The sequence below is a fragment of the Salvelinus fontinalis genome, chromosome 8 (genome assembly GCF_029448725.1).
Source record: "Salvelinus fontinalis isolate EN_2023a chromosome 8, ASM2944872v1, whole genome shotgun sequence".
Classification (NCBI taxonomy): Eukaryota; Metazoa; Chordata; class Actinopteri; order Salmoniformes; family Salmonidae; genus Salvelinus; species Salvelinus fontinalis.
Window position 1 is genome coordinate 12,718,299 of NC_074672.1, and position 27,110 is coordinate 12,745,408.

At 41.5% G+C, this 27,110-nt stretch overlaps 1 protein-coding gene across 3 annotated transcripts; it reads left to right on the forward strand.

The window, feature by feature from the left end:
• Positions 1-6,514: 6,514 nt before the first annotated feature.
• Positions 6,515-18,301, forward strand: LOC129860584 (coatomer subunit zeta-1-like). 3 transcript variants are annotated; one of them, XM_055931121.1, is made up of 9 exons: positions 6,515-6,623; positions 8,689-8,757; positions 11,979-12,060; positions 12,915-13,006; positions 13,134-13,189; positions 13,279-13,356; positions 14,558-14,609; positions 15,526-15,564; positions 17,722-18,301. In XM_055931121.1, exons 1-9 carry the CDS (start codon positions 6,606-6,608, stop codon positions 17,767-17,769), a joined length of 534 nt encoding a protein of 177 aa, XP_055787096.1. In that variant the 5' UTR covers positions 6,515-6,605; the 3' UTR covers positions 17,770-18,301. The 3 variants fall into 3 exon arrangements, with proteins under 3 accessions (XP_055787096.1, XP_055787098.1, XP_055787097.1); XM_055931122.1 differs by lacking the exon at positions 6,515-6,623 and adding an exon at positions 6,983-7,148; XM_055931123.1 differs by lacking the exon at positions 8,689-8,757 and having other exon boundaries at positions 6,539-6,623.
• The last annotated feature ends 8,809 nt before the right edge of the window (positions 18,302-27,110 follow it).

A 27,110-nucleotide genomic window follows, 5' to 3' on the forward strand; every position in this document is an offset into this window, starting at 1 on the left:
AGAACATGAAAGAGGAATTCTATGAGGGATTTATAGAGGTGGGGTTGGGTTCACATTTCAAAAATGTTGATTAAACAACAAAATACATCAAATTACTTTTAATCGTAGGGGAGAGTGGGGTAAGATGTGCCACCATTGTTTCTAAGAGACCATATACAAAATTAATAATTTCCTCAACTATTTAGGAAGAGTCTGTGAAGGAAGAAAACATATGGAAAGTGGTAAGTAAGCAAGTTAGGTAAAAAATAATAATTCACCAAGTCAAATGAATGTATTGTGTTAGATGTTTCAATAATGCTTGTATCGAAACCAAAATAGATAATTTTAAGATTGATGTCTAGACATCAGTTGGTGCTTCTATAAGCTTCGATATGAGGTCCTAAACCTAGCATGAAAGTGCATCATTGTAGCTGTGTGGGCTAATACAGTAAGTTGGGTTAAGAAAATGGCAAGTTGAGCAAATTGAAGTGTTTTCCTCCCAGGTGTAATGCAAGGCATTATTGCTGGGATATGAGATAACAACAGGGCCTGGTGTTTGTTAGGTGTTAAGCCTGTGTTAAAGCCTGTGCTTTAAGCCTGTGCTTACAATTATTAAAAGACAGACAATAATTGTGATTGTGTTGAATGGTGCTTAGGAAATAAAGATAGACAAGGTTTTTAATGGGTAGTGGTAATATTTAATTCAGTACAGAAGTGTGTAGACGGCCTAAATTACCATATCCCGCGTTTCAACTTACCACATACAAGCTATGTTTTGTAATGTTTACAATGATTTCTGATTATTTCCAGGGATACACAACATCTTGACGTAGATACTGTATCTTTGTAAGAAATAATACTATATTTCGCTTGACAATGATGCTGAATGTAAAAAATGCTCAACACATAAAATAAAATAATCACCCCTACACATAAAATAACAAGCCAGAAGTTTGAAAAAGTCCTATTACAAAGACAGATCCCATCTCCAAGCTATAGTTTATGATGTTTTCGTGTCATTGTTCTCAAAACATGGGAAGAGTAGGTGGCTGACAGAGTCAACAGAGGTGGGTGTTTACCAGGAATAAGAGAGAGAAGGGACTTCCCAACTTCCTAGCACCCAGCGCCCTACTCACCCACCTCCTAAGGATGCTAGAGAGCAGGCTGTTATTACCCCGACCACAGTGGTTTTCACTCTGGCTGCAGTTACCAGCTCAACGCCCCCTCTCTATGGTTGTGTTTGTTTGCTGCAATTGGTCTTTGACATCTTGGGCAAGTACTTTTCAATTTGTTCTCTTAAAGTATCTCATCCATCCTCCTGATTTTTACCACATCTCTGAGAATAATCCCCCAAAGGCACTATTATAGTCCTTCCTTTGTCCCTGTCCCCCAAAGACCTACGTAGTTCCATGTAAGTGTAGGTGTAATGACCTGATGTGCGCCCTCTGCCTTTTGCATGGCACCCTGCCCACACCTAACCCTATATTCTCGTGACCTACAGAATATGGGCTAGAAACCATAGCCATTTATATACATATATGGATACACACAAATAATGGTGTTTCTAGCATAGTCGTATCCATATACACCATCCTAATATTGAGTTGCACACCCTTTCAGCATCAGAACAGTCTCAATTCGTCGGGGCATGGACTTCACAAGGTGTCTAAAGCGTTCCACAGGGATGCTGGCCCATGTTGACTCCAATGCTGGATGTAGTTTAGGTGGTGGACCAGTCTTGATGCACACGGTAAACTGTTGAGCGTGAAAAACCCAGTGGCGTTGCAGTTCTTGACACACTCAAACCGGTGCGCCTAGCACCTTCTACCATACCCTGTTCAAAGGCACTTAAATATTTTGTCTTGCCCATTCACCATATGAATGGCACACATCCATGTCTCAAGGCTTAAAAATCCTTCTTGAACCTGTCTCCTCCCCTTCATCTACACTGATTAAAGTGGATTTTCAGGTCATCAGATCATAGCTTTCACCTGGATTCACCTGGTCAGTCTATGTCATGGAAAGAGCAGATGTTTCCAAATGTTTTGTACACCCAGTGTATATGGATACGGCTATGTCAGAATCACCATTCTTTCCACAGATAATTCTAGAATTAGAACTAGGAGTCAGGTGCATGTTCTACTCCATGATTAATACATTGCTTCTTTCTCGACAAGTATTTTTAATTATTGTCACCATTTTGTCATTGAAGAGATGTGGTATTGGAAATAATGCCTTAACAACCCGAAAACATGATTTATATGATTTGAGCGGAAAAAATACCTCACCACGAATTTGTTTCCCCTGGTTGCGGTCTGGAGAAGGGAAATTCTCTGAGCCAGTAGGCCCACAGCTGTTGGGAAGAGAGGAATAGAGACTGCATGGACAGAGGGGAAAGTGGAAATAGTTCTTTATTGATTATTTAAAATTTAACTACGCAAGTCAGTTAAGATCAAACTCTTATTTACAATGACGTCCTACGAACAGTGGGTTATAACTGCCTTGTTCAGGGGCAGAACGACAGATTTGTACCTTGTCAGCTTGGGGATTCAATCTGCAACCTTCCGGTTCCTGGCCCAGCGCTCTAACCACTAGGCTACCTGCCGCCCCATTCATACCATGGAGGGAAATGTATACTGAACAAAAATATACTGAAGAAAGATATAAACGCAACATGCAACAATTTCTAAGATTTTAATGAGTTACAGTTCATATAAGGAAATCAGTCAATTGAAATAAATACATTAGACCCTAATCTATGGATTTCACATGACTGGGAATACAGATATGCATCTGTTGGTCAAAGATACATTTAAAAAAAAAGATATGGGCGTGGATCAGAAAACCAGTCAGTATCTGGTGTGACCACCATTTGCCTCATGCAGCGCGACACATCTCATTCGCATAGAGTTGATCAGGCTGTTGATTGTGGCCTGTGGAATGTTGTCCCACTCCTCTTCAATGGTTGTGTGAAGTTGCTGGATATTGGCAGGAACTGGAACACGCTGTCATACACGTTAATCCAGAGCATCCCAAACATGCTCAATGGGTGACATGTATGGTGAGTAGGAAGGTCATGGAAGAACTATGACATTTTCAGCTTCCAGGAATTGTAGATCTTTGCGACATGGGGCCGTGCTTTATCATGCTGAAACATGAGGTGATGGCGGCGGATGCCTGCCCATACCATAACCCCATGCCACCATGGGGTGCTCTGTTCACAACGTTGACATCAGCAAACCGCTCTCCCACACGATACATGTGGTCTGCGTTTGTGAGGCCGGTTGGACGTACTGCCACTTCTCTAAAACGACGTTAGAGGTGGCTTATGGTAGAGAAATCAACATTCAATTCTCTGGTAACAGCTGTTGGACATTCCTGCAGTCAGCATGCCAATTGCCCGATCCCTCAAAACTTGAGACATCCTGGCATTGTGTTGTGAGACAAAACTGCAAATTTTAGAGTGTTCTTTTATTGTCCCCAGCACAAGGTACACCTGTGTAATGATCATGCTGTTTAATCAGGTTCTTGATATGACACACCTGTCAGGTGGATGGATTATCTTGGCAAAGGAGAAATGCTCACTAACAGGGATGAAATACAAATTTGTGCACAACATTTGAGAAAAATAAGCTTTTTGTGCATATGGAACATTTCTGGGATCTTTTATTTCAGCTCATGAAACATGGGATCAACACTTTACATGTTGCGTTCATATTTTTGTTCAGTGTAATTATCACCACAAGCATTGGGAATAGATAATGCTCAGAGACAATAGCAAACAGACATGGAAAGGAAAATGTGTTTTTGTATGCTTCATCCAGCATCCCCTATCTCTATATGATGATGTTGTTCAAAATATAACCCATTCCCATTCCTAAGTTAATATCGATGTGTTTTCACATTGCATGGCAAATGCAAGTTTGTGGTGACGGTAGACAGTGGACAACGCCCAGTGTGTTAGTCCAGCATTGTGCAACGGACGGTGCAAGGCAGGGAGGATGGAGGGACAATGCGATAGCATGGGCTGCTCCCTTCTCCCCCTCTCATGGCAAAAACCACAGCAGTTAGCAGCTCCCTTCATAAGCACCCAATGCTGCTTTTATCAGCACCCAGCAGAGTTTCCTCTACCCAATATCCTCCCTTCCCGTCTTCCCTCTTTCTCTCTCTCTTTTTCTCTCTATGCATACACACCACACTGCAACAACAATACACATTCCTGTTGCACGTCATTGAAAAAGTCCAGGTGATAAATGTAATCTTATTATTGTTATAAGATAGTAGTAATAGGCCATAGTCATAGAATAACAACTTTTCAAAATGGGAGGTTTAAAAAGGTGAAATACTCTGTATTGTGAAAGATCACAACTAGGGTAATCTGAACATCTTATCATTGGTCATATTGAGACATTAGCAATGAATGCAATGATAGTGCAGGTTCATGTTCCTCATTTGCTGTTATTCCGATGTAACAATTCGTCAATGGCGAACATTTTACTCAACCTCAACAGACCGTCTTCTGACTATTCTGCAGAATCTCCATGAGCATCAGGTTTGCTGTAATGATGAACATGATAGAACTACCAGATAAAGAGGTTATTTGTTACACCAGTAAATGCTGTTGTTCAATTTAGTCATATTGATTAAGCCGTTAAAAGTGTCTTGAGCATACTTCAGGAAGGGGCATACTGCCAAAGTGTTGCCTTTAGACTTTAGCGTCCACGTCTTGTGATTTTCCATCAGTTACATGAACATTTTTATCCTCTAGCTCAGGGTTTCCTAAACTCGGTCTTGGGGCCCCCAATGGGTGTACGTTTTGTTTCTTGTCCATGCATTACACAACTGATTCAAATAACCAACTCATTAACAAGCGTTGATTCTTTTAATCAGCTGTGTACTGTAGTGCTAGGGTAAAAACCAAAACGTGCACCCATGGCCCCAGGACAGAGTTTGAGAAATCCTGCTTTTGCTCACAATACAAAAAGTGTTTTATTTTATTTGACTATTTAAAACACATGAATATGTTACATCAGGCAACAGATACATATACCAAAATTGCTTCGTATTATATATACAAAAAGTCAAAAGACTTGTTTCCATTGTGGTCCTCTATTGGTAGGTAAGGGATGTTCATTATATACTTTATAAATCTAGTAGTATTTCGCTACACCTGCAATAACATCTGCTAAACACATGTATGTGACCAATAACATTTGATTTGGTTATGGAGGGAGGTCCTCTTTCCTCTCTATTGAATGGAAAACCCATTTGCCCATATTGTATAGAAGTAAATGATGAATACATTTAGGAATTAAACATGTAAAGTACTAACAGTCACTGTTGTCATGGTTATATTAAGAACATGCTATACTGTAAAAACACAGGCATCAAGGATGAGAACAGAGGAATCTGTTAAAAATAAATGTTCTCATACTGCTATACTAAGTACAAGCAATGCCAACATGTGGCATGCCAACATTCTTCTGAGAAGCATTCAGGCTTTTGACTGTACAGTCAAGGCTGCATATTGTGTTTCCTCTCAGACATCAAGGGTTATTTCGAAATCTTTAGTGGTACAATTGTGAAAACCCATTGCTGCATTGCAAAATGTGTCGGTTAGCCACAGAACTGTTGCAAGTGAATTTTTAGATAATATGATCATTTAATGCAGGCTATATAATATATAATATACATTTAGATTTGGAAAAATACATTCTATGACAAAAACAAATAACTTCAATGGCAATGTGTCTTTCCTGTGAAAACAATATTACACTCACAATACTCCTTGCAATAACAGACAGAATTGATGTTCATAACCAAAATGGAGGTTGACACGTAAACACTGCCATTCTGAATAGAGGGGAAACCCCATCACTAGTATGGGTTTCCAGATTGATACTTCCCAGAAGAAACAACCAGGGTAATTAGGTTGGTTTAATGTGGGATGATTCTTAAAAAAAAACTTTTTCATATAACATGACTGACTATACTCAGACACACAATAGGAATCAAAGGGGAGAACAGATGAGCTGAAGCCAGAGAGGAATACAGTTGGCCTACCTTCATTACTGTAGGCCTACCATGTAGGTTATACTGTATTATGCTGTAATGTAAAAACCTAAGGTTTGCAATGGTGGAGTTGAAGCGCATGTCCTTTGGTCAAAGAAATCTAACTGACTTGAAACTTTTATAATACCCACAGAGCAAGCTAGTGGTATACCACCACCCCTGCTTGCTGGAAATGTTACTGCCCAACTGCACAGTCCCTCCCTAACGTTGTCTTAATTAGTACTGTCAGCTCCTCCAACCACAAATGTTGGCCCCTGGCCCTCACAATTAAATCCTGCATAATGAATGATATGAGCAGGTAACCCAATTGTATAATTTGTAGTAACAGAAACTATACATTCAAAGTTTATTCACTCAAGTATTTGCACCTTAATGGTCTGGACTGGTTGGCAAATGCCTTATACCTTTGTACTCTGTACTCAGTACAGAATGGACGGTGTCATTTCGGGGTGTTATGACTGACGCGGAATATCATCCAATGGGAGATCACATAAATATTTAGCTAGGTTGCTAACAAGCTAAGAAGGTTGCTAGCTAGGACCTATTGGAAGAAGATGGATACTGTAACGCTGGTAACGTTTGTTTTGAAAAATAGAGTTTTTTTTATGTTATACTCCTGATGTGACTTATTAAAGTCTAGTGACTTTGACCACGTCACGAGAGATAATGTGTTTGCTGCCTGTCGAGAAATTGGAAGATATTAGCTAGCTAACTCGCCGGATGTTTTAACAAACTAGCTGATGTAGCATTTACAACAGTGTAACTAGCTAGCTAATCAGACGATACAGTATGTAAGTTCAGAAACTCTGTGGCTAAATCCTCTATCTCTGGTCACAATGCTTAGTCAGCTTAGTAATGTAACATGTTTCCGTTAGCGAATGTCCTTATTTCTTGCGTCCTTACCTGCTATCATAGCTAGTTAGCTAACTAGTTGCTAATGTTAGCCAATTAGCTAGCTAACGATTGATGATGTGTAACATAGACAGAGCGAAAGAGGCGAGCGAGAGCCCAACTCCGGCAAAAATGTGCCTTCCCCAGCAGGGGGACATGTTTCGTTTTTTTCGCTTACATTTAAAGCGATGAGTTTTTGTCTGGAGGTCAGTGTCTAATTTGCTCAACAACAAATGTAATGGTTTATTTGTTCGAATATAAGTTTTGTAATGTTTTTTTACAAGTGTTCTGATAAGTAGGGCGTGACAACTCCGATGTTGTGGGATGTCTCGAGCTGGCTATTCTGACATGAGGCTGTTAGCATAGCATCTCTATTCATTGACGTCAACACTATATTAAAAATAATTAGATGTTTCCACCAATCCAAAGAGGAATAAGCGGGAGTTTGACAGCCCGCTGTGCTGCTTTGCGGACAACTACTCCATTGTTTGGAAGGAGAGACAACGATATCGTCAGTGCATCCATCATCTTTGCCTTAAAGCAGGGATTTGGAAACTCCAGTCCTCAGGGGCCGGCGTGGTGTCGCAGCCCTCCCAGCAAACACAGCTGATTTAAACTAAGTGCATTCTAAACTGGAGATCATGATTAGTTGATTATTGGAGTGAGGTGTGTTAGCGAAAGTGTGACTGGCACAAATCAGGCGCCTAGGACCCCATAGAGAAGGATAGAGGCCTCTAGTGGCCAACGCTATTGAGGGCTTCCACCATTTTAAAGACGCATTTTGTTAATTTGAGTCTGTAATGCCCAGAGCACGCAGGACCCTCTACCAGCGAACAATGACCTGAAAACTTGAAAGAGTCATGATTATACAAGCCTCTCGTTCAGCATAGTTGGCTTATTGAAGCTGTCATTTGTGACGGAGACTTGTAAAGGTGTGCTTTAAACAATGTACATTTGTTGATTGCTTGGCGTTCAAATAAGAGTATTTCTTGATATATTTGAAACAATGTCTAGTTGTGGCGGAATGCATAGCTTGACTGCCGCGAGGGTGATAAGTAGCCTGACGACTCGCACTCAATTCTTCTGTTGCTTTGTCATTCGCTACATACTTCTAATTGCTGAGAATAAACTAACGTCCGTAGGCGTGGCGTATCGTTTGTCCGGAGTAAGGAGTCTGGGTAGCCAGGCCTGGTGATAAGCACAGTCGAAAGCGAACTGCACCCCCCCCCCCCCAAACGATAAGTGTTTGAATTTGTTGAGCAGAGGCTGTGTATGTTTTGGTTTTACAAAGCTGTATCCATCCTAACATTAAATAATCAATTAATTGCAGTCATTCTTACACCATGCGATGAAATATCAATTCTAAACATGTCTATTTTCTTGCGCGCATATGACAGACTGTGTGAATTGAGCACGTCTCTGAAGCTGCTGAGCCGGAGGAGCGTGTATTATTCCTGCTGTAGTATTCATTGCAGCCAGCACTAGCAGGTCAAACAAACGACTAAAATGAAAAACGAAATGACTCGAGCCATTAATGAGTTGTTCAAAAATAAATAATAGTTTGCAACTCACTAATTCCTATGGGTGTAGCCTCATTGGCGCTGCCCATGCTGTCACAGACGTTATAATGGCACAGATATAAAGATGAGTCCTCTATCTCTGTGAGTAATTTATTTCGCCACAGAGGAAGAGTACGCCCATATTCCCCTTCACTGCTACTCATGTCTGTGTACATCTGTCTAACAGGAACCATCTTTGTACACTGTGAAAGCAGTCCTCATTCTGGATAATGATGGAGAGAGGCTCTATGCAAAAGTAAGACTTTGATGATTAGGTGTGTTATACTGGGCTTGAACAAAAGCCTGCACACTCAGTAATTCAGAACCGAAGTTGGCAAGCTCTGCTATGTAACTAATTCTGTCGTTATGCAATACCCAGCTGCATTAGTCTACCATTGGAAATGTACTAACAAGGTCGATCCATATGAGTTCAATCACTTTTTGACAGCATCCCTTTTGATTTAAACAAAACTTTCCATACATCTTTGCCCATGGATGAAGTGGTCAGAAAGTGACTTGTTGGACATGAATGTCAAAACATTCAGGAGATAGGGGTGCTCAAAGTTTCCCATTTTGCATACCCCACCCTACCATGAGACATCCATGTCCATCACTGGAGAAGATACATATTTAAGTCTGATATAATTTATAATCTTACAAAACAGGATCTTCAAACAATTTTATTTCATATATTTTTTATTGTTGAATAAAAATCGTTTTTTTTTAACCTTTTTAATGTAAATTATATAATAATGTGTATACTCCAATTTTTATTATATTTTTTTCTTATTTGCATATATAGCTTATACCCTACTTTAAATCTTCAGAGGTTTTTGTGATGTGCCAGCCATCGGTTGAAACACAACATGCTCTTGAGTACAAGGTGGGTGTCATTTCAAACATAGGTCCATTCTATGAATTATATTTCTATCCCTTCAGACCAATGTCAACTTAAATGGTCATGTCTATTCTATTATCTATATTTCTATGATTTCAATATGTATCCTTTGGAGGATTGACAGTATAATTTTAAACTAATAAAAAGCATGAGCTGGCACACACCCAGAGAAAAGTATTTAGTGTAGAGGTGCTGACTAATGGTGAATAAACTGTAAGCTATTAAAACCAGAAGAGCCGCACACTCTATATATAACCGCCCTGTAATTCATTGGGTAAAAAAACATTTCGGCATCACTGTGCCTTCTTCAGGGTGGCACAGTGATACCCAATAAATTACTGGGAGTTTATATATATATATATATATATACACACACACACTGCTCAAAAAAATAAAGGGAACACTTAAACAACACAATGTAACTCCAAGTCAATCACACTTCTGTGAAATCAAACTGTCCACTTAGGAAGCAACACTGATTGACAATAAATTTCACATGCTGTTGTGCAAATGGAATAGACAAAAGGTGGAAATTATAGGCAATTAGCAAGACACCCCCAAAAAAGGAGTGATTCTGCAGGTGGTGACCACAGACCACTTCTCAGTTCCTATGCTTCCTGGCTGATGTTTTGGTCACTTTTGAATGCTGGCGGTGCTCTCACTCTAGTGGTAGCATGAGACGGAGTCTACAACCCACACAAGTGGCTCAGGTAGTGCAGCTCATCCAGGATGGCACATCAATGCGAGCTGTGGCAAGAAGGTTTGCTGTGTCTGTCAGCGTAGTGTCCAGAGCATGGAGGCGCTACCAGGAGACAGGCCAGTACATCAGGAGACGTGGAGGAGGCCGTAGGAGGGCAACTACCCAGCAGCAGGACCGCTACCTCCGCCTTTGTGCAAGGAGGAGCACTGCCAGAGCCCTGCAAAATGACCTCCAGCAGGCCACAAATGTGCATGTGTCAGCATATGGTCTCACAAGGGCTCTGAGGATCTCATCTCGGTACCTAATGGCAGTCAGGCTACCTCTGGCGAGCACATGGAGGGCTGTGCGGACCCACAAAGAGATGCCACCCCACACCATGACTGACCCACCGCCAAACCGGTCATGCTGGAGGATGTTGCAGGCAGCAGAACGCTCTCCACGGCGTCTCCAGACTCTGTCACGTCTGTCACATGTGCTCAGTGTGAACCTGCTTTCATCTGTGAAGAGCACAGGGCGCCAGTGGTGAATTTGCCAATCTTGGTGTTCTCTGGCAAATGCCAAACGTCCTGCACGGTGTTGGGCTGTAAGCACAACCCCCACCTGTGGATGTCGGGCCCTCATACCATCCTCATGGAGTCTGTTTCTGACCGTTTGAGCAGACACATGCACATTTGTGGCCTGCTGGAGGTAATTTTGCAAGGCTCTGGCAGTGCTCCTCCTTGCACAAAGGCGGAGGTAGCGGTCCTGCTGCTGGGTTGTTGCCCTCCTACGGCCTCCTCCACGTCTCCTGATGTACTGGCCTGTCTCCTGGTAGCGCCTCCATGCTCTGGACACTACGCTGACCGACACAGCAAACCTTCTTGCCACAGCTCGCATTGATGTGCCATCCTGGATGAGCTGCACTACCTGAGCCACTTGTGTGGGTTGTAGACTCCGTCTCATGCTACCACTAGAGTGAGAGCACCGCCAGCATTCAAAAGTGACCAAAACATCAGCCAGGAAGCATAGGAACTGAGAAGTGGTCTGTGGTCACCACCTGCAGAATCACTCCTTTATTGGGGGTGTCTTGCTAATTGCCTATAATTTCCACCTTTTGTCTATTCCATTTGCACAACAGCATGTGAAATTTATTGTCAATCAGTGTTGCTTCCAAAGTGGACAGTTTGATTTCACAGAAGTGTGATTGACTTGGAGTTACATTGTGTTGTTTAAGTGTTCCCTTTATTTTTTTGAGCAGTGTATATATATATATATATATATGGAGTATGGGACTTTAAAAAACATTTTTTATAGCTTCCAGTATAATTTAAAACCGGTATTCCCATTCAAGTCAACATTCTCTGATGTACCGCCGGTACCATTTTGAAAGTCTAAATTTCTATTTTATTATTTTAGGACACCCACCCTGTATTCGAGCATGTTGTGCCTCAACCGATGACGTGCACAAAAACCTCAGATGACGTAAAGTAGGGTCTAAGCTACAACATATAAGATTTTTTTGGTTTGTTGAGTTTACACGTTTTTAGATCATTTACGAAGAAAAAAGAAAAGATGACAAAATTATAAAACAGTTTGACAACCCTGTTTGTAAGCTTGTAAATGATATCAATCTCAACCGTTTATCTTTTCAAGACATGGATGTCTCATGGTATGGTGGGGTATGCACCTTCTTATCTCTTGAATGTTTTTGTATTCAGGTCCAAAAAGTCACATTCTGAGCATTTTCTACAATGGGCAAATATGTATGGAAGGTTTCATTCAAATCAAAAGGGGTGCTGTCAAAAAGTGATTGCATTCAAATGGATTTACCCAACAACCAAAAATATTTGTGGTATCAATCCCCTCCTTCTGTTCATGCATTTTACTGCTTTATTGACAGTATTATGATGGCACCTACCCTTCAGTGAAGGAACAGAAAGCTTTTGAGAAGAACATCTTCAGCAAGACACACAGGACTGACAGTAAGAAATGCATTTGAATACACACACGCACGCAGACTAGTTATGTGTAGGTCAGCTTTGTTCACCTGCACCTGCCCATGCAATTGCTAATAACCCATCTTCAACCCCCGACTATTTTTGATAAAGTGAAAATCTGAGGCCCGTACCCGACCCTAAACCACAAAAATATAGAAAATTGACAGTGGGTGCAGGATAAAAAAAAAAAAAAAAACAATTACGCCTAATTTAGATCGCCTACCAAGATGTAGTAAATTATAAGCAGAAACATAAGCCTATATGTTAATCAACTTGTCTATACTTAAATACGCATCTCTTCTGTCGTTACTTGTTTTCCTAGAAGACTAAATGAATCCTTGGTCACCAGAAAATGTCATACAACGATTGAAGCATTCATTCTATCTAGTTGACTACGATTCGGTGCAGTAACTCTCTCTTATTGAATTAAACTCAGACATTGTCCTTTTTGCCTCAGTTGATCGCCGTTAACTTTTTCTGCCCAAATTCCCAAAAGCATTTGGCGCGTGAACAGTTGGTGCGTAAGCCTAAGCTTTACGGCCTAACACCAGATCAAAAAAATATTAAAGAAAAACCTAAATGTAGACTTTAGATATGAATTGCACAATAATTATACATTTATGGATTTTTAATGCAAAGTTTCAATTTTTTTCAACCCACACTCCACCCACATGCCCTTCATCCACACAATATTTCATGACCCTAAACACACCAGCCTCGCGGATATAACCGCAGGGACTGCAGGTTATGAGTCAACTCGCACTTCACTAACACATGCACAGGTCATTGAATCGTGTTTTACCTCTTTGTCTCATTGTCATGTTTCTGTGCCTACTCAGGTGAGATCGCTCTTCTAGAGGGCCTCACAGTCGTCTACAAGAGCAACATTGATCTCTTCTTCTACGTTATTGGAAGCTCACATGAAAATGAGGTCATCATATTGGAAGGACGTGATTGGAAACAATTAATGCATTAATTGTATGTTTCATTTCAGTGCACTCTGCCATTCTCTAAATAACCTTTTTGGTGTGTCGGGTGTTTTTGTTTCCCTCCAACAGTTGATGCTAATGGCTGTTCTGAACTGTCTGTTTGACTCACTTAGCCAAATGTTGAGGTGAGACCTAAAGCTTATTAATTACAGCACATATTTAGTCATCGGTCATCAAAAGGCAAGCCTTGAAAATGATTTGTCTGTCTCTGTAGGAAGAATGTTGAGAGGAGAGCTCTACTTGAGAACATGGAAGGTCTCTTTCTAGCTGTGGATGAAATTGTGGATGGAGGGTGAGTTCTATATTTTATACATTGATAGTTGAGCTGTCCTCTTATCCAGAATGACTTTCATCTTAAGGTAGCTAGGTAAGACGACAACATGTCATAGTAAATACAACTTTTTCTCAGTAAGCAGCTGTCAGTAAAATCAGTGCTAGTAAGACAAGTGTGGGCAGTTGCGTGTATTCATGGTTGCCAAGGGTAGCCAGGCTTCCCCCAAAAATTGACCAGAAAGAAAAAATTATCAGAGCAAACGAAACAGTGCCGATCTGTCTCTGTGTAGGGCATCTATCTGACGCTGTCTGGTCCAAAAGAGTATGACGTTGTTGCTGCCCATAGCATTGAATGCAAGGGATGCCAGTGAACATTTGACGTCACTTCATTTCAAAAAAGTTTAAAAAAGTAGCCAATCAGTGAGATCAACTGTGAATGGTCCTGGCGCACCAAAAAAAAAGTGTCAATGGAAGCCAGTTTGGATTTGGTGTCACTCCTATCAAATCGCGTCGAGAGAAAAACGTCTTTGACAGAAAAACCTGAATGGTTGCATCTCGTTGTGTTGTCCTCCAGTAGCTAGCTAGGTAAAATTGTCCCTTTCCTAAATTAGCCATGGATTGAGAGACATTTGGACCTGTGGTTTTACTTTATTCTCCGTACTGGCCAATGATTGTAATGGCGATTCTGACCCAACCATTAATTCATACATTGTACCTCTGGCCTTTTAGTTGTCACTGTATTAGACTAAGCATTGGTGATTTGATGATGTTGAAATGGTGCTGGAATAGTGGAGGCAGCTCCTGTTTTCTTTGCGACTTGCGGTAACTCTCCGTGGTTCTAAATCCATAGTTGTTTAGTGGTGCGAGTATGTCGGAAATGTTAACTTGCTTGACCATGCTGTAGGTCATGTAACTGTTACATGCAATATGCTTTGTGGACTCCACCGGACAGAGGTTGCTCTCCGGTTTTGTGATGAAACAAAGGTGTGTTTGAAATAATTCTGCCGCTGTGTCTTCTTATTGTCTCTGCCTTTATATCACAGTGGCAAGACATATGAACTAACAGGTTACGCAATTATCACAACACATGGGTTGAAATATGCCTTTATTTCTGGCTTCCCCAGTGGTTATTATTTATTTTATTTTTTTACCCACCCACTGCTCCCTCTGTCCTTGCAGTGTGTGAGTGATAACAAGCTTTTCCCTGCTGTCTCCTACAGCGTGATTCTGGAGAGTGATCCTCAGCAAGTGGTCCACCGCGTAGCTCTAAGGGTAAGTAAAGGTCTCTCTCCTCCCCTCCCATCCTCTCCCTAGAAAGTACTCTTAACTCAACCTAGTGGACCTTAGTGGAAAGTGTTCTGAGTATTGGTGCTGTTGTGTGACCAGGAGCTAAGAACACCTGACAAATGCGGGTAGATTTTTGTAATTTTTGGAAAATGTGTCTATTTCACCAGCCATTGTTGGTGGGTGGTCACGCCTCCACAATGTGAGCATTTCACTAGCATTAGGGAATAAAAAGTCAAGTATGATCACATTTATAGTCAAATAAACGCTGCAGTAGATGTTTTCAAAGTATTTCTGCCATTTTTGTATCATAGCTGGTAAATTAATCTTACAAAATCAAAGAACTACGAATCCTATATAGCCTATCAAACCTTGCGCTGAAACACTGCCTGGCTGGGGGTTGTGCGCAGGTGAAACGAAAGTTTACTGAAGTGAGACTTTATGCTTGTTTCTTGGCTGTTTACATGGTTTTGTAACAAGCTAGGTTGTTTTTCTATGTTTTGAGTTTCAACTGTTAGGGAAGAGAAGATGACACGGCTACTAGTCAGATTAAATCTCACGGGCACAAACATGACTCCAGTCGCGCAACCATGGCAACCTCCCGCCCTTAAAGGGGCAGGTGACATTTTTGTCTCATCTGTGATATTTTGGTTAAAAGACTGAGATGACAAAAAATTACAACTATTCAATATACCAGATTATTTACGTCTTACTAGTAATATTGTTTCAGAAACATTACAAAGCATGCTCATCTGTTTTGTTGGTGTAATTTTTTTTATTTATTTTTTTGACTTGAAAAAAATCTGAGTGGCTGGTAGATTCTTTTTTTTAATCTACCACAGAGGCTGGTGGACCAAAATGTTATTGTTATGCCCTGAAGGCCACTATGTGTTCTCTCCTACAGGGGGAAGATGTGCCTTACTCAGAGCAGACTGTTACCCAGGTGAGGAAAAACATCCCTAATTACCTCGTCCATCTCAACATACTACACTGCTCAGTGTGGAATATGCTCCATTGCATTATTGACTTTCCACTCGCCGGAGACTTAGGGTGTGTCCCAAATGGCACCCTATTCCCTATGTAGTCCACTACTTTTGACCAGGGCCCATAGGATTCTGGTCGAAGTTAGTTCACTATATAGGGAATAGGGTGCCATTTTGGACAGAACCTTAGAGCTGTGCCAAATGTCCTCGCTTGGGAATCCAGACTGAATCACGCTACATTTCACCTCTCTTGTTTTAGTGACAGTGGAGTGAAACAAAAACTGAAACGGAGCTGAATTGAGTCTAGATTTCCAGGCTACCAATGTCCCTCTCTCCTATACATGATGGTGATCCGCATACTTCACCATCTCCAATCCTACCGTGTTGCTTTCACACTTCCTTAGTCCTTTTGGATGTAAATCACACAATTGGAAATGATTGGCTGATGGTATGGTAGCCAGTGGTGGTTTCCATTGTGTGTGCACACGCCTGTGTGCGTCTGCGCTTAGCTCCTCTCCTGATTAATGTTCTCATTTAAGAGGCCTGTGACAGGCTGCCATCCTGCCATCCCTTCCCTCTCTCTCTCTCTCTCTCTCCATCCCTTCTCTCTTTCTCTGTGTCTACTGATTAATGGCTGGCTGTCTTCCTCATGCTTTATGGTTCTGGTTCTCCTTTCCTTCAACGAATTAAGATGATTAATTAATTCCTGCATATTTTCCTTTACTGGCATTACTCATCTTCCTCCATCTAGCCTTTGTTAAACTTTTTGTTGAGGTCAATTTAATGATTTCATTTTTATGTGAATCATATGGTCTCCCTCCATTTCCTTAAAATGGTCAATTGGTCTTCTTAACCAAGGTGGATGAGATTAGATTCAATCGGTGGATTACATTCATTTGTTTCGATAGGGAAAGTCTTTCCTTTTTTTAAGTGCAATAAAAAAAAATGGAAGTCAAAATTGTAGGGATGTAACGATTCCCCGATACGCGTTGGTCCCCAGTTCAAAAGTTTAAGATACGAGTGCATCGCTCCGCAGGAGCCCAAACTGATCCAAATGAAGCATGCATCGGTAAGAAAACCGAATGAAACATTACGAATAGCCTGTTCACTAAAGTTTGTTTACTTATATATTTTTTCTGCCTTATTGGGAAAATACCTATAATCTATTGTGACTGAATTGCTGCGTCCTCTTGTTCAGCCTATTAAACTTTTTTGCATGTAATTGCGATTGAAATTGATCAACAAGTCACCAACGAGGGTTAGGTCTACCCTATCCCTGTTCTAATATTCGTTGGCTACATCTGCGTGACACCTTAAGCATTCTGATGTTTGTAAAAGGGCTTTCGCAATATTAAATCATAGGCTTTATTAATTGAGGGACAACAAATGTAATTTGCTGGGTCATTGTTACCAAAATGCGCTGTAGAAAATGGTGTTTTACTGGTGGAGCTGTGTATGCTACGAATTGAACACTCATATCTTGCTGATTGCACATCCTAACTGCTGATTGGGGCTTTTCGATTGCCAGGTTCACTGTACAAAATCTTTTTGGTAGTTGTGCTTTCAACAGTCAGTGCATTTACATGGACAGGGTAATGGTGTGATGTCATAACAAGACCAGTAATCAGTTTTGTTGGGCCTCACTGGTCTGAACTCGAGACGAGAGCAGCTTTCCTCCGTAAGGTTTCAACTGTCAAAACCATTCGCGTTTGAGATGAGGGTGAATTCCAAAACTGTGTTTTAGTCATTTCTAAAGAGTAACATGTCTATTTATATCTCAACATTTTAATCTGCTATATGACAACTTAATCAGTGGGTGATGAGGATTTCAGATTAAAAGTGGGGGGACAAAAACATAAATTGCCCCTCCTATGGCTCAGCTCAAACACTACATCACACACAATCAAATCGTTTTGAGTAAACGTATTGCTCCTGTATCGTATCGGAGCCCATGTATCTAGATGCATATCGAATCGTGCTTGTAAGGAGAGATGCATGCCCTCATAAAATGGATGTCGTTAACGAAAGCTGGATGCTTATTACACAAACAGGTTTGTTTGTATGTTTACTTGTGTTGGTATGATCTGTTTTATAAGGCCAGTTTTTTTCATCTACAGGTGCTGCAGTCTGCCAAGGAACAGATCAAATGGTCTCTGCTACGATAGAACCTGTCGGCTCCCCTCATTTAACACTGTACCACCATTACCCATGGCTCCTCTCTCTGTGACGCCATCTCTTCCCCTGTGCTCGTTACTCACCATTCCTTCAATCAGGACTGATGAGAGGATGATCGCTCAGCCAATCAGACACTGCCAGGGGAAGGGATATCTGAGTTTTGTCTGTCTGAATCAATCATTTCTAACATGTGTGTGTCTTTACTGTAAAGGTTTATTCTTCTGATATCTAGTTCTAACGCTAGCTATGAGAGATATTGGATGGTAGCGTGTCCATACATTCCAGTAGTTTGGTTCGCGTTTTCTTCCACAGTTCCTTACCACTTCCGTTGACCGCTTCATGCCCCTCATCTCTGATAACATTACATGGGTTGGTACAGACCATAGAAATAACTCCTTTCAAATTCTATGGTCCAGACATATGGTCCGATCAGGCAACATCGTTGTTCGTTACTATGTGCTCTTCGGAATACTTTATGAACTCAGTCATTTAAATCTTTTGAATAAAAAACATTTATAGACACTGAAGCTTCGACTATCATGATATTGTGTGGTTGGTTATGTTCTTGGTCGCCCTATTGATCTTGTCACACATTGAAATATGTTAATGTGAGGTTTTTATAAATGAAAACTGGTAGACTATGCTCCATTACGCTCATACATACATACATACATACACACACCACGGCTGTCAGCCAATCAGCATTCAGGGCTCGAACCCCCACAGTTTAAAATGCCCTGTAGATTATGTGGAATTTCAGTCCACTTGAATCATGTACTGTCTCAGTTGCAACATTCCCATGTCAGACTATGTATTTCCAGAGAACTTGGCTGGCCAAATAGGGAGAGACTCACAGCTAAAGCAAGGGCTCCATCTCCTGGTTGATGCGTCAAAACCCATTGCTGAGGTAAATTATTTTGATGTAACTAAGTGCGTCTTTATTGAGACACTTTCAGTTAACGTTATGTGTTTAGGTGCTGATGAATCAAGTCTTACATGTTTTTACCTTGAGTTACCTTGATTTCCCTTGGTAATCTCTTTACACATCCAATCCAAATTGAGAAGTAGAGAGATAAATTGAAGCATGCAATTCATCTTTTTTTTTTGTAGAGCCCCCCCACCACCACCACATTAATTTTAAATCAATTGAAAGATGCCCTCCAGAGAAATGGGTGCGGAATCAGGCACTATATCACGTTCTTTTAGTGTCTGCATTCCTCCAGCACTGCTGGGTTGTGTTCATAAGGGCACGCAAATTAAAATGTTGTTTAACTTTTCGGAATGGAAATTGATATTAAGAAGTCCAGATGGTCCCTCTCTGTTTGGTGCCTATTGCCCCTAGTGTAGTTACATTCTCAATCTAACTTCTATAAGGTATTTGATGCAAACTGAGATGTGTACCATGTTCCATAACTGGTCTACCATTTATTAATGTGAACCGAATTGGATCAGTATATCATCAGTATGATAATACAATGGCTTTAGTATAATATATATATATATATATTTTTTAAGGCTTGTGAATGTTATAGATTTTCCCTCTGTGTCTTGAATGTACTCACACAGCCTGTTTTAAGTTGACAACCCCAGCATGTACAGACCCATCTCTAGGACAGAGAGCATGTACTGCTAATTGACAATGGATGGATGAGGTTGCTGTTCACCTGGGGCTCCCTTCTCTTTTCTATTCCCTCTATCCTTAATGAGAATTTGGCTCGGATATCAAAGGCGGAAAGAGATGAAGGGAGTGTTCAATTAATGTCCAGTCAGATCAGAGGAGTTTGATAACACCGACACTCATAGTCTCGTTAAAGTAGAACCAAAGCACCCTTTCTTAGCAAGTTTGTGTTTCATAGAACAACAGGCCTCAAACCTGCTAGTGAGGTCTTATAAGCCTTGACATAGACATGATTGTCCTTTGTCTTAAGATGTTTGCTTATTCGACCTGCTCAGACACAATGCCGCTGTTTTTGTCCATCAATTACAAGGCTCGAGCCCACCACACACCCCTGGCTGTTTTACAGCGTGTTATGTACAGCGTGTCAACCGTGGCGTTTCTGACTATTATACTCATTCCTGTATAATTAATATAAATTACCTCTACGGCGTTTTACGATGAAAGATAATTATCTGATGAAAGATAGCCGTTGACTGCCCCAAGGTGCTGCCAGCCCTCCCGTCGGTGGAATATCTAGTTGGAATTAAAGGGACGGCAGGACACACACACACACACAGTGACTGGGACATATAGAACATCTAGATGACAACTACGTGAGTGAATGGCAATACAGGAACTACAAATGTGTGTTTTGTGCGTGCGGGATCCATTTGAACTGTTTCCCTCCGTCCTCTGCTGGGTGAGGACACGGTGAGATGAATCGAAGCACCTACGGCAGTGCTGCTGTCTAGATCTGCTGCTGTCTAACCATGTCCTCTTTAACCTTCACATCTCCCGATTCCCCTCCCGTGAAACCACACACTGACTGAGACATGTGCTATAGGTTGACCTTCAGTATCAGCAAACTGGTTTGATATTGGAGTGAATAAATAGCATGGTACCAGTGATGGTAACACACCTGTCAGTCATGGCATCCTTTTATCCACTTAAAGAGTGGTGGACTTACTAGCAACACAATAGAGGATCTGACTAGAGGCCCGACAGTGGGTCCGTAGGTCAAAGCCCATAACTGTTTCATTACCCACACTTCCTCTTCATCGATCACTGGTATACACCAATGCTCAAACATCCACTCAGCTGCTACTGCAGCGTCCACAATGTGATCATTCAGAAGACATCGGGTTTTTTTTAATCATAGGAAAGACTGACGCGTCACACAAACCAAACATTTGCATCCCTATCTGCCTTCAACAGAATAATGTAGAAAACTAGAGTCATGAGCTGCATTTACTCAATTTAAACCAATCAGAAAATCATTTATTGGCACAGACTGTGTGAACGAGAGCTATAAAGGCTTGTGTATGCATGCGCGCAGTCGTGTGTGTGTGTGTGTGTGTGTGTGTGTGTGTGTGTGTATGTATGGAGGGGAGCTGGGACTGAAAGCACGGATGGAGGAGGGGTAGTAAAGGGGTCTTGGGCTGGTCTCCTCTTCTCAACAGCATCACTACAGTATGGCATGCTTTATGGCTCTGGTCGCCATGGTGGCCCTCAGAGGGGCTGTTTATGGATTCCCATAGAATAGAAAATCATTGCTGCTTTGCTCTGTGGAGTAGCCGGCCAAAAACAACAACACCATCAGAGCACAGACCACAGCACTTTCTCTCTGCCCTGGCCCCCTCAGCCATAACTCAGCACACAGTCTGTTTTTGCGAGAGAAAACAATTATTGTATTAATATCAATGACATAAGATGACGATAAATCACTGATGCAAATGTTTAATTCCGTGTTGATGTATGATAAAAAATGTCACAAGGACCGTAGCTGGTTTATTAGCTGCTGTTGATCCTTTCGGTGGGAAAGTTACATAGGTTTGTTAGGATAACGCTTTTTTTTCCCATCATTGAATAACTTTTGCTTTTACACAAAGCTATTTATCCATCCTTCATCATGTTTCATTTGCTTCTCAAACTGTGTCATATAAATATTCCAACACTTTGATAGGTTAATGGCGTACATTATCCAGGGTGTAGTAAATGGAAAAAATACTCCAACTTGGCTTGTCTTCTCTCCATCTTTGTCCTACCATTCCTCTATGCCTTTTGCAGTTCCTATGCCTTCAGCAGTTTACTTTTGGCAAAATGTTTTTCCTTGTTCCTCACTGAAAGTCTGTTCTCATTAAAACATTTTATAGTATGTTATGTCCTAACACATGTGAAAAGTGTCATACGTGATGTGAACCCTCAGATGTCATTCCGCACAAGGCTGTTGATGTGGGAAGAGGAGCTGGTAGTTTATCTCTGTCTCTCGCTCTCTCTCTCTCTCTTTGTGATTTAGAAGCATAATGAAATCCCTTCAGATCCAGGCCTCTGTCTTGCTGTGCTGTAGTACCCAGACAACAACCGCTCTTCATTTGGACCCGCTGACTGCAGACTGCTGCAGAGAGCTGGAGGAGGGACCACATCTGGTCAGCCAGAGGCCTCTCTGAGCAGAGCATGCAGCTCACAGCCCCTGACCCCTAGACCCGGGGCAGTCTGCCTCCAGCCAGTCAGTCCCACTGTCTGCCCTCATGCCTCCAGCTTGTCCCAGCTTGTCTGCCCACTGATATTGCTGTTTCATGGCTATCAGAGCCAGAGGTGAGTGTTATTATGAAACAGTCAACCTACAGTTTGGACTGGAGGAGTTGGGTAGTGATGCAAAGAGAGGGTGAAAAAATAATTCCCATAACTCATTTTCACTGCAGACATCAGACATACAGCCGTCTGTGGTGGCAGTAAAGGTTTATGGGTATTTTTCCTGGTGTTATCCAACTCCAGTACCATCCCTCGGGGGGGGGGGGGGGGGGGGGGGGGGGGGGGGGGGGCACACATATGTTTCTCCTCTTTTGTGGCTGTGTTTAGTCTTGTTTTTGTCACATTCCTCTGTCTGCCCTCTCTATGCTCTTTAAGTTTTTTAAACAGTATGTTTTGGATGTGACTTTGAACATGGCGTGGCTAAAGAATGAGAGGGAGAAAACAAGCGTTTTATTCTGTGGCATACCGCTGTAGCCTTCAGTTCACCCACCCCTTCTCCCTCCCCTCCTCCCTCTGTCATCTATTCTTTCTCTCTCTCACTTTCTCCCCTCTCTTCCTCCCTCCCCACGGATTCCCCAACCACACCACAACCCCGTTAACAGACATACCCTTGACAGATTTACCGCCGCCGTCTTTCCATTGGCCGCCAGCGCGACGTGTGATTTAGTGCCTTGTCCTGATTGGCCCAGGCGTGACAGGGCAATTTATGGCCGTGCTGTGATTTGATACCAGCTGCCTTTGAAGTGAGTTACAGCTCTGCCGCTTATAGGACACAGAAACGGTGTCAGGTTTCAGTCATAAAATCTTATCCCTGAAGGGAGGTGGTGCTGCCTGCTGGATAACACTGCTGGGCTGACTGACGTCACCATAGGGGAGGAGAGACCCAAACACTAGCCTACTAGTAGAGAGTCGCAGAGAGAAAGACGGATAGTAGGAGAAACCCACTACAACTAGAAAGAGTCACACAGAGAAAGAGGTCAATATAAGAGGCAGCCCGAGTCACACACAACTGCTCCACCATCATCATTGAATTGTGTGTGTCCTGTCCAGATATTTATTTCTCCAACAGTAGACAGGTATCATAAGGATCAGTAACTGCCTCCTCAACCATCCACCCATCTTACTCCGTCCCATACATCCTGTAATCAACGAGGCAGAATTATATCACTTATTATATATCAAAACCTATAATAAGACTTAAAGTGGCAAACTAAATCACTCTCGCATAGCTGATCAATAGAAGCAAACTGCCAGTCATTTTGAATCCCTGTCTATCTGCCCACTGGTACAGTATCTCCTATCAGCGATAAATACAGTTTGCACGCTACACATAATCTATCTACCGCCTAGCTATGTTTCCATCAGCCAGACATAAGTTGACGATAAATCACTGATGCAAATGTTTAATTCCGTGTTGATGTATGATTAAAAAATGTCACAAGGACCGTAGCTGGTTTATTAGCTGCTGTTGATCCTTTCGGTGGGAAAGTTACATAGGTTTGTTAGGATAACGCTTTTTTTTCCATCATTGAATAACTTTTGCTTTTACACTAAGCTATTTATCCATCCTTCATCATGTTTCATGTGCTTCTCAAACTGTGTCAAATAAATATTCCAGCACCTTGATAGGTTAATGACATGCATTATCCAGGGTGTAGTAAATGGAAAAAATACTCTAACTTGGCTTGTCTTCTCTCCATCTTTGTCCTACCATTCCCCTGTGCCTTTTGCAGTTCCTATGCCTTCATTCTATCCTGTGGAGGTCCAAAAGAACCCATGGCCTGTATTCATGAAACGCCTCACAGTAGGAGTGCTGATCTAGGATCAGGTCCCACCCATCTCTCCAACTCTAATCTTTTTTTGTATCTTTTTAAAAATATTAAAACATACAATCTACCTGCAGTGAAGCCACTCAACATTTACATTACATTCAGTCATCTAATCGTCTCCCGTCCAGAGCGACCCACAGGTGCAACCAGGGTCAAGTGCCCCGCCCAAGGGCACGTCGCCAGATCTCCCACCAAGCCAAAACGGGGTCCAGAACCAGTAGCTTCATCTAATTCATTATGATCCAAAAGACAAAACTGATCCTAGATCAGCACTCAATACTCTGAGACGCTTTATAATATTAATAATAATAATAAATAAAGTTAATCCAAATAATGAATATGAGCCCAGAGTGCACTTTTGTACCGGCAGTGACCCGTGAATATCTCTAAGGGTAAATGGTAAGGCCGACCCTGTCTATCAAACCCCAGGGATTCATGCATCATTCACCTGATATCAGATCCCTCCTCACTCCTTCACCTGACACTTACAGGTTAGGTTGGTCTGCTCAAGTGGAAAATTGCTGGAAAATAGAAAGGGAGGGAGAGAGAGAGCGTGAGTGAGAGAGAAAGAAGACCTGGACAACTGCAATGTAATTGCATAATTCCTTGAGAGAGAGAGAGAGACCGGGATATGAACTTGCTTAGCTCGAGTTTAGTACATGGCAGACGCAGACTCACTGTTGCTGTGTTAAAGAGAGAAAACAGGTTCTGCATCTAAACAGCATGGCTCCTCGCTTCTGTGAACTCATGACTGACATTTCGACCACAGATGGGCAAAAGATACGTCTAAGTATCTTGTTACAAATACAAAATATCCGACAGATCAATGTCTCAAAATAAAATAAGAGACACTTGCCAAGTATTGTATCGAGATAAAATACAAGAGGCTTTTGCAAGCAAAGTATTGTATCTACATAAAATATATATTGTTTTGCTATTTTCATTCAAAATACAAAATATATAAAAGTAGATGCCTTAACTACAACAACATTCTCAGTAATGTTTAAAAAAAAAAGTTTTATCATTATTGCTATGACTGATGTGTTTTTTGTTGATCGACCTTAGTTGAATGCACTGACTGTAAGTCGATATGGATAAGAGTGTCTTCTAATCAACCAAAATGTGAATGTAAAAATGAACAATTGCAAAGCACACTGGGTATTATTATTGGCCTTGTTTTGGGGGCAGAGTTCATTAGAATAATACCCAGCATGCTTGCAAGTGTTCATTTAGATTTGTTTTTACATTTACATTTTTGACACTCATTACACCATAGTGCCATCAGACTTCTGATTCCAATGCAGGGTGAGCTGCTATACATTCTTTTTAAATACAGGTCTCGAAAGTATCTTGATACAAATTAAATTGGATTGTATTTCAGGCCGGTGAAATAAAAATGACTCAAAAGTAATTGAAATACGTATTTCAAATACATGTAACAGAAATACTGCCCATCTCTGATTATGACAAGACAGCCTAATCATATCAAAAGCGTATAATAGTTATCAAGTGAGCATTAAAAAAAATATATGTTGCCACAATGTGTAAGGTAAAGCTCTAAACCTTTTTAATGTGCTGTTTTTGATCGCTCCCATCCGCCTCGTTGGGTTAATATGCCATGATTGTATCATATCTCCATGCAGATCGATTTCAGAAATGACTAAGTATGTCATACAGGTTGATTACAAACAGGGCTGGAATATTGCTTTAATAAATCCTCCACATGACTTAAGTGTGTCAGAGCAGAGCAGTCAAGTGATCAGACAGTCTCTCACACCAGGGATGTGTCTCAAATGGTACTCTATTCCATATATAGAGCCTGGTCAAAAGTAGTGCACTAAATAGGGAATAGGGTGTCTTTTGGGATCAGCCCAGAAGTCACACTGCTACAGCTGAGCCTAGAAGTTGAGCCTTGAAGAAGCCTTGTTAAAATTCTCCTCTATAGTGAGCACAGATTAAGGAGACTCATATTTCATGTGCAGCATATCTATGACCTGTACTATATATTTTTTTTTACTTTCTCTAACCTACTTCTTGGTCCTGACTCCTGACATGACATACTGTTGCTGTAGCAGATTCACAGCAACAGTAATCTGTTACTTTTGCCGTAACAGATTCACCCTTGGTGAACTCAGTGACTAAATATGTGAAGGGCCTCTTTAGACAAGCAAAATATGTGAAGGGATTTTTTTTATACCAGCAAAATATGTGAAGGGACTTTTTAGACCAGAAACATATGTATTTAACTAGTCTTCCTGACTTGTGACATACTGAAATATAGCTAACAGGTTTAGGGCTGTATCCTGACTTGAGAGCCGGTGATTACATTTTTGCCCAAGTCTCCAAATGAATGATTTACACACAAGTCTGAGTATTGCCTGCGTATCTCAATTCTGAGTTGGGCCCTTGAGAGACTTTGGAGATCTCAGAGTGACTTACGTAAATAGAGACTAGTAGTGCAGACTACAGCGTGCTGGCTGGGTGGCAGTGACGCCCACCCATGATGTCTTGGCTTGATATTCCCTGAAGAGGGACCAGCCCCGCCGGCCTTGACGGGTCCCAACGAGCTGCAGATTAATGGGGTGGTGGTGGCGTGGGGCCACGGTGGGTTAATGTAGCTGTCTGTCCCAGCTAAACGCCTATGACTCTCTCCGGCCTCCTTCTGTCTGCAGGGGGCTGGGGTGGCAAACCACTCACTGAAGCACCCACCCATGGTGTCTTGGTTTGGAAAGAAAGAAGGGCTGGACTGGGCACCGGCCCGGAAGTGGTATCAATCCTATGCAGGGAATGTGAATGACTATTGAACCAATACAACACCAGATCTCCACTCTCTCAGCATGGGGGTGGACAGAAGGGGAAAACATGAAACTTTGTTCTAGTCTGTGAGTCTCATGGGTTAACACATGAATATGCATGATTTGGTGTGATAAACATGTAAGTAGGCCAATCGTGTGACTGTTTCATCGTTCAAGTCCCTAGTCACTCATCATATGCTCTGATGGTGACAACTTCTCTCCCAGACTTGATCAGATGGGACAGGAGTGTTGAGGAATGGGAATAATATGCTTCAGCTAATTAATCTTGAGTGTTACAAAAATGTCAAAAAGCAGCTAATCGGGTGGTAAACGAACTGTAAATTGGACCTTTTTTTACAGCTTTTGCTTATCGTCCCATATAAAATACATTCTATAGTATCACAGCCAGGGGACATTTTAGTATGTTTTTTTTATCAAGTGATTGCCTGTGCAAAATAGTGCTGCTTTCTATCTTTTTTTTAGTAGGCAAAAGATACATCTAAAACAGTGGAGGCTGC